The sequence below is a fragment of the Tamandua tetradactyla genome, chromosome 12 (genome assembly GCF_023851605.1).
Source record: "Tamandua tetradactyla isolate mTamTet1 chromosome 12, mTamTet1.pri, whole genome shotgun sequence".
Taxonomy (NCBI): domain Eukaryota; kingdom Metazoa; phylum Chordata; class Mammalia; order Pilosa; family Myrmecophagidae; genus Tamandua; species Tamandua tetradactyla.
This window is the reverse complement of record NC_135338.1, coordinates 500,653-514,050: the sequence shown is the minus strand read 5'-3', so window position 1 is coordinate 514,050 and position 13,398 is coordinate 500,653. Positions and strand designations below refer to the sequence as shown.

Here is a 13,398-nt window from a genome sequence, read left to right as displayed (position 1 = left end):
ACAGAGAGACAAGAGTTGACATGAGGGACACTGCGTGTTCCCATGGGAAACCATAAGTCAAAAAGGCCTTGGTTTGGGAGGCTATTCTAACTTGTCATCTATAAATAATTGACTGGGTAGGAAGGAGAATCTGGCAGTTTTTATTGGCATATAATTTATTTGAAGGTAGTTGAGTCTCAAGGGGAAAGCCAGAATGCAGTCAAGTCAAAGTAACAAATGTTTATTGAGACCAGATTCTCTGTAAAACATGGCTTAAACCTTTGTCTTTAGAGAATACGTGAAAAATAAAGGGTAATTTTGAAATTTACTCTGCAGTTACAATCACAGTATAAAATTTATAAATAAAAAGAGACCCTAAGTAATGTACCTAAGTACTATGAATGAAATGGTAAAATCTTTCTTACTTTAATTCAGGAAATCATTTTACTAAAGCCTGAAGGGGACGCCAGAATACACACCGTCATGCGCCAGGCTGAGAGCAGTAAGGCGGAATTGGCTCAGGAAACACTTACTGATATCCAGAGTCAGTGGGATAACACGCTCCATTTAGCCAACACATATCTAAGGTAAAGGGCATGCCTTTATCAGCTTCATCGTTTGTCTTTGCACAGCGAAGCCATAACAAGGATGTTTTGTCTGCCTCCTGGAGTTGGATGTAATTATCTACTGGAGAGAAAGTCAGCGATGTCAGGGCCATCCACAGTGTCAGGGGCAGAAACAAAGAGGAATATTTCTCCAGATCAGATATACAGAAACTCTCTCCTGGGTCCGAGCCTGTGTTAGTCTAGCTGTCCATCACCATGGGTGCTTAGCCAACAAATTAGCATTGTCTTCTCGTTCCACCCTCAGTACCCTCCTTCTACACCACAACTCCCTTCCCCCGAGCAACCTCAGTGTGTCTACATGGTATCTCTGTAAAATAACTTATGCTTCTAAATCTATATTCTAAGAGTTTCGTGAATGTATAAACATTGATAAGTGTTGGCTGAGTTCAGTTGACATTATTCTGGTGAAAATCTTTAGTTCATATCCCATGTCTTAAATCATACATTTAATGTCTGATGATGTCTATATTTTTCCGAAAAAGCACTATAAATTACATTTAAGCTATAGGAAGAAGGCATAAACTAATTAGTTGGTCATTATACTCAGTATATCATGTTACTGATAAGAAAAAATAAAATAACAATTATAATAAATTTGTATATAAAATGAACTGGTAGGACTAGTTTGGAATCTAAATTACTAAGTATTTATTCTCAGTTTAAATTGTATGTAACAAAAAACTAGCAATACCTGCAAATAATTTCTATCTTGATTTCTAAGCTAAACTCAGTGCTATTCATAATGTTATAATTCCCAAAGAGTCTCTTAGAAATAATCTATGTGAATCTTATTTTAAAGTTTTTTTATTATAATGCATATTGCATGTATGCATTATAATATATTGCATTATAATATGCAAAATGCTACTCCATTTTGCTAAATGTCATTTCAGTTACAAAATATTTGATTTAATTTAGCCATCAAGAAAAGCTTTTGCTAGAAGGAGAGAAGTATTTGCAAAGTAAGGAGGATCTGAGGTTGATGCTCACAGAATTAAGGAAGAAACAAGAAGCAGGCTTTGCTCTACAACATGGTTTGCAGGAGAAAAAAGCTCAGTTAAAAATTTATAAGAAATTCCTCCAGAAAGCACAAGATTTGACATCCTTGCTAAAGGAATTAAAATCCCAAGGAAATTACCTCTTGGAGTGCACTAAAAATCCCAATTTCAGTGAAGAGCCTTGTCTGGAAATAAAGCGTCTGCATGAAAGTCTCCTTCAGCAATTACAGGTGAGGTGCATTTAAATGGTTACTATCATGGTGTATACTAACTTATAGGGAGATTCATAGATGGTTACTATAATGGTGCATGCTAACTTATAGGGAGATTCATAGATGGTTACTATAATGGTGCATGCTAACTTATAGGGAGATTCATAGATGGTTACTATAATGGTGCATGCTAATTTATAGGGAGAGTCATAGATGGTTACTATAATGGTGCATGCTAACTTATAGGGAGATTCATAGATGGTTACTATAATGGTGCATGCTAACTTATAGGGAGATTCATAGATGGTTACTATAATGGTGCATGCTAACTTATAGGGAGATTCATAGATGGTTACTATAATGGTGCATGCTAACTTATAGGGAGATTCATAGATGGTTACTATAATGGTGCATGCTAACTTATAGGGAGATTCATAGATGGTTACTATAATGGTGCATGCTAACTTATAGGGAGATTCATAGATGGTTACTATAATGGTGCATGCTAACTTATAGGGAGATTCATAGATGGTTACTATAATGGTGCATGCTAACTTATAGGGAGATTCATAGATGGTTACTATAATGGTGCATGCTAACTTATAGGGAGATTCATAGATGGTTACTATAATGGTGCATGCTAACTTATAGGGAGATTCATAGATGGTTACTATAATGGTGCATGCTAATTTATAGGGAGATTCATAGATGGTTACCATCGTGGTGCATGCTAACTTATAGGGAGATTCATATATGGTTACTATAATGGTGCATACTAATATAGGGAGATTCATAGATGGTTACTATAATGGTGCATGCTAACTTATAGGGAGATTCATAGATGGTTACTATAATGGTGCATGCTAATTTATAGGGAGATTCATAGATGGTTACCATCGTGGTGCATGCTAACTTATAGGGAGATTCATATATGGTTACTATAATGGTGCATGCTAACTTATAGGGAGATTCATAGATGGTTACTATAATGGTGCATGCTAACTTATAGGGAGATTCATAGATGGTTACTATAATGGTGCATGCTAACTTATAGGGAGATTCATAGATGGTTACTATAATGGTGCATGCTAACTTATAGGGAGATTCATAGATGGTTACTATAATGGTGCATGCTAACTTATAGGGAGAGTCATAGATGGTTACTATAATGGTGCATGCTAACTTATAGGGAGATTCATAGATGGTTACCATCGTGGTGCATACTAACTTATAGGGAGATTCATAGATGGTTACTATAATGGTGCATACTAATATAGGGAGATTCATAGATGGTTACTATAATGGTGCATGCTAACTTATAGGGAGATTCATAGATGGTTACTATAATGGTGCATGCTAACTTATAGGGAGATTCATAGATGGTTACTATAATGGTGCATGCTAACTTATAGGGAGATTCATAGATGGTTACTATAATGGTGCATGCTAACTTATAGGGAGATTCATAGATGGTTACTATAATGGTGCATACTAATATAGGGAGATTCATAGATGGTTACTATAATGGTGCATGCTAACTTATAGGGAGATTCATAGATGGTTACTATAATGGTGCATGCTAACTTATAGGGAGATTCATAGATGGTTACTATAATGGTGCATGCTAACTTATAGGGAGATTCATAGATGGTTACTATAATGGTGCATGCTAACTTATAGGGAGATTCATAGATGGTTACTATAATGGTGCATGCTAACTTATAGGGAGATTCATAGATGGTTACCATCGTGGTGCATACTAACTTATAGGGAGATTCATAGATGGTTACTATAATGGTGCATACTAATATAGGGAGATTCATAGATGGTTACTATAATGGTGCATGCTAACTTATAGGGAGATTCATAGATGGTTACTATAATGGTACATGCTAATTTATAGGGAGATTCATAGATGGTTACCATCGTGGCGCATACTAATTTATAGGGAGATTTATATATGGAGCTATCTTGTGTTCTGTTGGCAACCCAAAAGCTTTCAAAATTTATCATTTTTAGAGTAAAATGCTGACTCCCAGGATGGAGGGATCAATCCATCAGTTCTGCCAGGGATGCTATTACTTGATGGTAGTTTGGTTGTCTCTCATTGAGTTCTGCTCTTAAGTTTAGTATTGGTTATTCTGTACACACTTTAATCAGTGTCCGTCTCTGGCTCTTTCCGCTGTTCTGGAGTAAGAGTTAAGAGAAAGTCTGCTTTCTTCAAAGAACCATTCACAATTCTTTGCAGCACTGAATGCCCAATCCAGTGAAAGAATTACCTGGGCAAGAAATCAGGATCACAGGAGTGGGCGGGGGTGACTATATACCGCCGTGCCTGTGAGCTATTTATAGTTTAATAGTCGCCGCTTTTCTGATCAGGCATGGCCACTTCATTTTCTTATCCTGGGTTGGGAACCCAAAGAAGGTTTTGCATTTGAGTTAGGATTGCCTTTTCCTAACATAGTTTTGGAGCTTGATTCTTAAGAAAGGGATCTGGGGTTAGGTTGCTCTTACATAATCTCATTTCCAAGTTGAGCTGCTTCATTTTAATAAGAATGATCATTAAGGGAGCTGCTTTATTATGATGTTTGTGATTTGATTATATAATTGGTAGCCATTCGCTTTTTAAACCATTTGACAGATAAAATTGTCAAGGCAGAGAAGCCTGGAGGAAATAAATGTGGTTTCAGCAAAAATGATTTTGGGGGGGCAGGGCCATAGAATTTATAAGGAAATATCTCAAACACTGGAACATTTGCTTAAGAACTCTGGATGATTTATGGTCATATTCCTGTATCGAGATGAGACCTTGTAAAATAAATATTTACAAGCAATCTAATTTTTTCTGAGTGAAAAGATTCAGAGAGAAATAAATTGTAAGTTGCCCATGCCCTTATTTTTAGGACTCTGTGCAGAAATTGGAAGGCCATGTCCAAGAACACCATTCCTACCAAGTTTGCCTCACAGACCTGAATACCGCACTGGACAGTTTCTCCAAGGAACTTTTCTGTTATCCGGATAAGCCTGTGGATCAAAGAGCAGCTGAGGAAGAATTGCAGAAATTACAGGTATTAAACAACTTTCAGACATGATAGACATTTAAAAAAAAAAAAAGCGTCAGTTTTACAGACTTTTGTCAGATTTTGACAGAATCCATGTCTTCTGTCAGAAATTCAAGTGCTATTCTAATGACTATTAGATAATTAAAGCTCTGCCCAGTCATAAAAAATGGGAATATTATTCTTTAGTGACCAAATCGTTTATACTTTGGGTTGAATTTTACTCTCCACAAGAGGCCAGTCTGTAGCTCTTGGAGACCTTGGTTTCTGAGATTCCACTGATTCCAGGGGATGCTGGGTGATCAGAGGAGGCATCTAGCTCAACAAGACCTAGGGTAAATGTTTTATTTTTGCATTCTTCATCAAGGGCAAATGGAGTTGAGTAATTTTTACCTTTTTAATTTTTACACTCATGGACTTAGAGCTCTGTCCATATGTCAAGCTTCTAGGATTTTCGCCCTCACTCCCACAACACCTTGTCTTGTGCAGTGAGAATTGCAGCCCTTTATCCAAATCCTCAGAAACCATGTCTTGGATTCTCACTGTTTGCATAGCAAACATAAACAAGCCAGAGTGGTAGCCTCTGTGAGAAAGCAGAGCAGAGCATTTTCTCAGCTACTCCTTTCACAGTTCCTTGACTGGTGATTTTGTGAGCCATGTCTCATGGCACAGCACTGCTAGCAAGAGTTTGGGATTTTTCATCTCTTCCTTTCAGGGATTTGGGGATCAAGTAAGACTTCTCTAGAATGGCCTGACATGGGAGATAGGCCTGCCTGCTTTCTTAGTGGTGATAATTTGACAAATATGCCAGGAATTAAGGCATGGCTGCCTCCTTTTTTTAGTGAAGGTATTTTGGCAAATGTTGAGAGCTTATCATATACAAAGCACTGTGTGGGTGCCATGGAGACAGAGGAAGAAAACCTGATTCTGAGAACTCAGGATTCTTTTTGAGAACTTAAGATATAGCCTTTAGCCACAGCTCGAAGGGACCTCAGTGGCCATCAAGTTCTGACATGGTAAGTTGAGTTCCTGAGAGGGAGGGACTTTCAGGGCCCCAGGTTAAACATCAGAGCCCAGGCTAAGGCTAAAACTTGGGTCTTCTAGTGCAGTCTGGCCAGTGCTTTTTCTAACTCCCAGCTGGACATCTCCACTTAGGTTACTGCGTCATCTCCTCTCCCTTTCTCTCCCAGCGCCCCACCCATGAGCCTGCTTTTTCTCCTACAGTCTCTGGCTCATTGACTATCCCTACCATGTCTCCGTGCTTCTAAGATGGAAATCTGGATAACTTTTTCCAGACTTCCCTTCCTGGACAGTCCCATCTCGTCAGATACCACGTGGAGCCTCCTTCACCTCTGAAATATCTCTCTAACTTGTCCCTCCCTCCTCATTCCCATACAGCTGTCTGAGAACAGGGCTTCATCTCATGAGCCCCTCGTTAGACTTCCCAGTGGGTCTCTGTAGTGCCACCTTCTGTGATGCCTCTTCCCAGAACACAAATCTGATCAGGCCATTACTCTTGAAATTCCCTTCTTCCACTTCAAAATGTCTCTGTGACCTTCCTCACCCCACTCCACCCTAACCCACAGCCTCTGGCTCCACATTAATACTCAGAGTTCTTGGCCCGTCCTACGAGGTCCCTTTGCGTAGGCCCAGCCCACCTCACCAGCTCTACCACCTTCCACAGCTTCCCCTATTCACAGGCGATGCCGTATTAAACCTAACCTCTAGTTTCCTAAAATACCCTATTTGAACCCCTGCCTCTTTACCTTTCTTCATTATTTTTTTTTCTGTCTAATGTTTTGCCCTCCTGCCCTTTCATCACCTGGCTAACTTCTGTTTGTCTTGCAAGACTCAGTTCCTCTAGAAGGCTTTCCCGAAAAGCCTTCCCCATACTGACGTTGGGTTTTGACCCTGTCCTTGGACTGTAGTATGTGTGTGTTTCTTGGCGTACTTATGTTCACGTTTTATTATGATTGTTTACTTCTGTGTCTTTCCCACTGGGCCATAGGGACTGGAAGGGACAATATTTTACTTATCTCTCTAACTTCAGAACCTAGCTTAGTACTTGGCTGTTGATTGAAAGGGTGAATGAATATTTATTGTGTGGTCCAATTAGAGTAGTGACTAACAAAACCTACGTAGTTCACCTAGTAACTTTAAGGTTTATTATATTTCAATAGTAACATCAATAGCAAATATACCTCAAATTCCTTTTACCTTCAGAGTTATCAAATTAGCTTCATTCATTCATATATTCAGTAAACATTGACTGAGTTCTTACGTTATTTAAGATATTACATTAATTTGATTTTTTTCATCACCCACGAAGCTTTGCTCTGAATTTTAAACATTAGCCCTAGATTCATGTGGGTGTGTTCTAAAATCTTTCATTCTTTTCAGATTTTACTTACAGTTTAGTGTTTTGATTGTGTAAAAAGGCTGTCTCTTGAACAAAACATGTATTAAACAAATATCTATTGGTTGCCTTCTATATTCTAAGAACTCTGCCTTACAAATTTTTTGCATTTCCTTTTGTAAGCTTCTAATCTCTTATTAAATTGGTTTAAGAATTTCATATAGGATGCTACATTGGTTTAAATTTTGCCCCAAATTTCTTCTTTTTTATATGAATTACTAAATAAGTTTTGCATATTTTCCTCTAGTGAAGCAGAATACCCAGTAATTTACAAAAATCAATTAATTCTTGTGACGATTGAATGGTGATACTTTTTTCTCTACTCTCAGGAACTAGAGAATAGACTACATTTACAAGAGGAAGCATTAGAAAAGATTTTAGCCTTAGCAGAATCCGTCAAGCAAAATACATCTACAGCGGGACAGAAGATTATTATTGATGACATAAAATCACTTAAGTGTAAACAAAAAGATCTGGAAAACAAACTTAACTCTGTTAAGCAGAAGACAGAAAATTGCCTTGATAGCATTCTCAAATCAGAATGCTCAACTGAAAAGAAAGAAAAGTTGACTCTGCCGGACAGAGAGAAGCAGGTTACTTCTGATACGCCGGATTCGGCTGCAGGGGAAAAACTGGATGAATACTGGGAAATAAACAAGGTAAGCACTTATGATCATATTCTCCAAGACACTGAGTTTGAAGATCAAAAGTTGTTGGGCTCTGAAAAGAGGGTCGTGAATCAAGCATTCTGATTTCATTAATTATTCCCTCAATGTGCTTGCTTATAAAGTCCACTTGTAAAGAGTCCTTGGAAAACTGTCCAGGATTTCAGCGGTAAGGAAATACTGCTGTTCATTCTGTTAAAATACCACGCATCAATTTAGGTTTATTGTTCTCTTTGTGTAATCAGACACAGTTTCCTGGGTCAAGAGCGCAAAGGCAAATTAGAAAAGGTAAAAGAAAGGAAAAATAAATCCAAGAGTCCTATTTTGGGGGGCTGATTTTTAAATGAAATCAGAATGTTTAAAAGGAGAGGTTTTTTTTTCCTTCTGATAATGTCGCTACTGCAAATGTATTCTTAACTGCTGTCAAATCGTTGAGTGTGAGAATATAACTCTCCCTAGGGAGGAGAAAGATGACTGGTTTTTTGTTTGTTTGTTTTCACTCTGAACAACCAGTTAGGTACATTTTGCTGTGCCTCTTAAAGTTCTTCCTCATAGGTTAGAAATTGAAATGGAAAAAGTCCAAAGAGCCATCCAGTGAAGTATATTTGAAAGAGCCTCCCTGGCAGGCAACCTGACACAATCCAAGGTCCAGTGGGACAGTAGCAAAGGTTAGACCATTGAGATATGAGTTCCCAAAAGCTCTTTTCCTTGAATACTTACTCAAAAGTAATCAGGAGAACTTGAACTTCTGTTGTCTTCCTGGAACAGAAAACATGGAGAATTAAAGGAATAGTTAGGATTTTTTAGAAATGTCTAAGTCAAGGTTAAATGCCAAGGAAACATCTCTCTGGCTATTAGAAAAGTCTTCTTATGAATCTCAAAGACTGTTAGCTCTTGCTAAGAATATATGTCTCAAATGATTAAGGAGTCAGTGGATGAGACTCTTAGGCTTGTATGTGTAAAAGAAACTTTCTTAAATATTTAAAGAGCAATGGACAGTAAAAGAGGAAAAATATCTGAGTGGCTTCTCTGAGAGAGGTTGTAAGATGGGACCCAGCCCTCGTGCGTGGTATTCGTTGTTAAAGTAGTGGCCGAACAACTTCTAAATTGGCTTCTCAGATCCATCTCTACGGCAAACCTAAAAACTCAATAGAGTATACTGAAAACTACATAAAGGTCAAAGTCCTATAATAAGAATTTTAAGAATTCATCAAGATTTTACTTTAACTTGAATGATGAGTTTTTGATCATTTATGATACTTCGTTAAAATGATTTTTTTTCAGAGAAGATGGAGGGGCTTCATAAATCATCAGATTATTTTTACAAATCTGGATGAGACAAAGCTAATTTTAATTTTCTAGTAACATTTTATTTCTACTCTTTTGTCACGAATGTTTTTCTGAATCTGCTTCTTTTTTCTATACTAAGAATTTGCCATATTTACTTTATTCTGTATAGCATTAAGTTATTATGGTGAAGAGAAACTTTAAAGTTAAACAGTGAGTAAAAGAGAGCATATGTATGCAAATAAGATGCGAGTATAATGTGACAAGTGCTATATGCCAGTGAGACTACTTAATTACAAGATCTAATATACTGAATTCATAAAGCACCCAAAAGCACAATTTACCAAATTATAAATCTGATTAATCTGAACCTACTGTGATAGTGAAAATAAGCACTTAATTCATAAACATTTTTTGACCTCTTTTGTGACAGTCATTCCACTTGAATGTGGGGAAACAGTTTGTCACAACTTAAAATCCAACACTAATTAAATATCCAATTAATATTTTGCATGTCTTCATGGAGTCTACAGGAGTTTTGATGAGATTATTTAAGATAGTCTCCAGAAGAATTTTTAGAAAATTAAATTTTTTTAAACTTTTTTCTTTAAAAAACTTTCATTTTATCTCAGCATACTATTGAAAATGTGATTATTCTTTTCCAAAAATTGCCATTTTACCATGTATATATTTAAGTCCAATGATGAAAATTTCATTTTAGATGAACTTTAAGGAGTATTTTAGACCTGGACCCTTTGCTCACCTTTTTTGTAATATCAGAATTGTTAGGGCAAGTCTAGAGGCAAATGAAGTTGTAAATGCAGTTTGAAGGGTATGGGTGCTTATGATCCATCCTTACACCCCCTATATTATTATTTTTGTTTAACTTTTTAATTGTATAGTATAACATATATACAAAGCAAAGAAATAAAAAAGCAATAGTTTTCGAAGCCCTCTTCAAAAAGTGGTTACAGGACAGATCCCAGAGTTTGTCATGGGCTACCATACGATCCTCTCAGATTTTTCCTTCTAGCTGCTCCAGAATATAGGAGGCTAGAAGGCTTAAATATTTTTTATCACCACAATCAACTTTTTTCCTTCTTTTTTTCATGAATAATAACATGTCTACAAAAAAGCTATAATTTTCTAAGCACAGAATCACAATTAGTTGTAGAACACATTTCAGACTTTGACGTGGGTTACAATTTCACAATTTTAGGTTTTTACTTCATGCTGCTCTAAAATACTGGAGACTAAGAGAGATATCAATTTAATGATTCAGTATTCATATTCATTTGTTAAATCCTGTCTTCTCTGTATAGCTCCACTATCACCTTTGATCTTTCCATCCTTCTCTTTAGGGTTGTTGGGGCTATGGCCATTCTAAGTTTTTCATGTTGGAAGGGACTGTCACTAATATGGGGTAGGGAGATGGAACTGTCTGATGGTCTGGAGAGACTGGGCCCTCTAGGTTTCAGGATTTGTATGGTCCAGGGACCCATCTGGAGGTTGCAGGTTTCTGGAAAGTTTCTCTAGTGCATGGAACCATTGTGGAATCTTATATATTGCCCTAGGTGTTCTTTAGGATGGGCTGGAATGGTCCTGGTTGGGGGTTGGCTGGTTATGATAGGTAGCAAGGTCTACCTGAAGCTTGCATAAGAGCAACCTCCAGAGTAGCCTCTCAACTCTATTTGAATTCTCTTTGCCACTGATACTTTATTAGTTATACTTCTTTTCTCCCTTTTGGTCTGGATGAAATTGTTGATCCCATGTTGTCAGGGCCAGATTCATCACTGGGAGTCATGTCCCATGTCGCCAGGGAGACTTTCACCCCAGGATGTCATGTCCCATGTAGGGGGTTGGGCAATGATTTCACTTGCAGAGTTGGGCTTAGAGAGAGTGAGGCCACATCTGAGCAACAAAAGAGGTCCTCCAGTAGTAACTCTTATGCATACTGATAGGTTTAGATAGGTAGTCTAAACTTCTCCGCTACCTACATAAGCTTCAGAAGCCTCAGGATCAAAGGCATGGCCTATTGATTTGGGTGTCCCTAAAGTTTGACACAGTATCAGGGATTCCCTGATGGTAAGGTTTAATAGTTCCATATTCTTTCTCCCATCCCTCAAGGGACTTTACCAAATCTTTTTGATTATCTGCTTAATATACTCTAGGATGTATCTAGGCATTACATTAATCTATACAGGATTAAAGGACCTCTTTCTTATTCTGGGCTCCCTGTGTTCAATTGTTCAAATGAGCTATACAGATAAATTGAGTTAGATTATGCGCTACAGAAAATTTCAGTTTCAGAGCAAATTTACCTTTGTTCCTTTGGTTTCGGAGTATGTATTATTCTAAGATTTTTAGACACTATCTTCCTTACCCCTATATTATTTTTTAATATGGAAAATTATATCATTTAAATCTGTATTATAGTCAATGACTTTATTTATTTTTGTTCTTTTATGTTTGCTTGAAATATTTTCTAATTTAAAATAAAGTGTTTTAAATGAGCTTGCAAAATCAATACACAATAAAACGAATGGTAGTAAGCAAAGGATGGCTGGTTATTTGAAGAGTCTTTCCAGTAGCTTATCAGGTCCTTGAGCCCAGGTGTTCTCATCTGTCTGGCATGTGCAGAGGAATGCTATGTTTTAAATTTGAAATGTTGGTTTGAGAGATTCTGTTGGATTTTCTGCCAAGATAGAAGCACGGCCTTTGGGGTTGGTAAACAAATGGTGTTTGGGGGTTTGAGGCCTTTGGGGATATTTTCTCTGACCACACAAAGCAGCCAGGACAAATGTTGCAAATGTCCCACGTGAAAAATAGTCGTCAGGTCACGTGTTCATCAGGTAAGGCAAACCAAAGGCTCAGAATTCCCTTAGAAGATGATGAGTAATAAAGTCTTCCCTGGAATCTAGAATCCGTGCGTTTAGTTGAGGCTCTGTTGTGCACAGATGGATTTGGGGGGGTGCTCTACGAAATAGGCCTCTCATTTTCTCAGTGTCTGTCAGGTGGAAAAGAGGCTGGTATTTACTTCCTACGGCCGCGGCAGCGAGCCCAGCAAGCGCCCATTGTCCGATGCAGCCTGCGGCGTGGCTCTCTCTCTGTTGCTTCTTGCTGCCCGCCTGTTTCATTCCCCTGGGGTGCTGCCCCTGATGGAGAGGTTAGCCAACATTCCCAGGAATAAACTTTTGGAACTGGAGGAAGTTTGCAAAATCTATAATTTCAATCATTTTCAACCTTTTCAAAGAAATGACTCCTGCTAAGTGCCCACTGAGTGCTTCAGAATCATTAGCATTGGACAGATGAATTTCCTGACCAGTTAGAATTGGTGAAGCTCCAGATGGCATTTTTAATATATAATTTAAATAAATGTTCAATTTTGAAACAATTTTGGATTTACAGTGAATTTGCAAAGATAGTTCCTAATAATACTTATCAGTTTCCCCTATTGTTATCATCTTAACATTTCTATCCAGGCAGATTTTTTTGTTTGTTTTTTATTTTTCTGGCGGGGTGCATAGTCTGGAAGTCGAGCATTCTTCCACTGAACCACCTGTGCATCCCGCCCCAGGCAGTATTTTTAAGACAGCAATTTCTACTTTGTTTGGGGATGTGCACCCATTTTATTCATATTGGATGGCTTGAAACAGTTTACTGACATGAAAGTTAAGTGGCAAAAAAAAAAAAAAAATTTGTGTCATTTTTAAGGTAACCTGAAAATACAAGCTAATATTTTAGCAAAACAGTAGAAATCTTTGAAAGTTACTGGCAAGGTGCTTATACATGTAAATATTCAACAAATATTTGTGTAAAGAATGAATACATTAAAGCAATTACCCTGTCTCTGTGTATCTAATAGGGAACCTCAGGTTCTCGAGAAAAGATCGTATTACTCCACAGATAACCTGTTGGAAATCTTACTGCTAATTGATTTAAGGCATAGTGTACTCCTAGTATCATGAAACCTTGATGTTTCCTCCATCTGTCCATTTTTTATTTCAAATTTCTAAAAGTTAATCTTGAATGCTTCTTCTTTGCCCTGCCGTGGGCATCATGGCAAATACAAAGTATATACTGTGGAACTTTTGCTTTTTCCTCATCTGTTTTCTTTCTTCAGTATTATAGGTTATGCTTCAGTATATAACTGAGC

General features: G+C 37.5%; 1 protein-coding gene across 8 annotated transcripts in view; it reads left to right on the top strand.

Annotated features, from left to right (window-relative positions):
• The window catches only part of SYNE2 (spectrin repeat containing nuclear envelope protein 2), a 384,031-nt gene that overhangs the window by 196,586 nt on the left and 174,047 nt on the right, over nt 1–13,398 (top strand). For all 8 annotated transcript variants that reach the window (XM_077122415.1, XM_077122416.1, XM_077122418.1 and 5 more), the window contains 4 exons: nt 415–566; nt 1,524–1,833; nt 4,719–4,883; nt 7,620–7,949. In XM_077122415.1, coding sequence (XP_076978530.1) covers nt 415–566; nt 1,524–1,833; nt 4,719–4,883; nt 7,620–7,949 — 957 coding nt within the window. The remainder of the gene's footprint in view (nt 1–414; nt 567–1,523; nt 1,834–4,718; nt 4,884–7,619; nt 7,950–13,398) is intronic.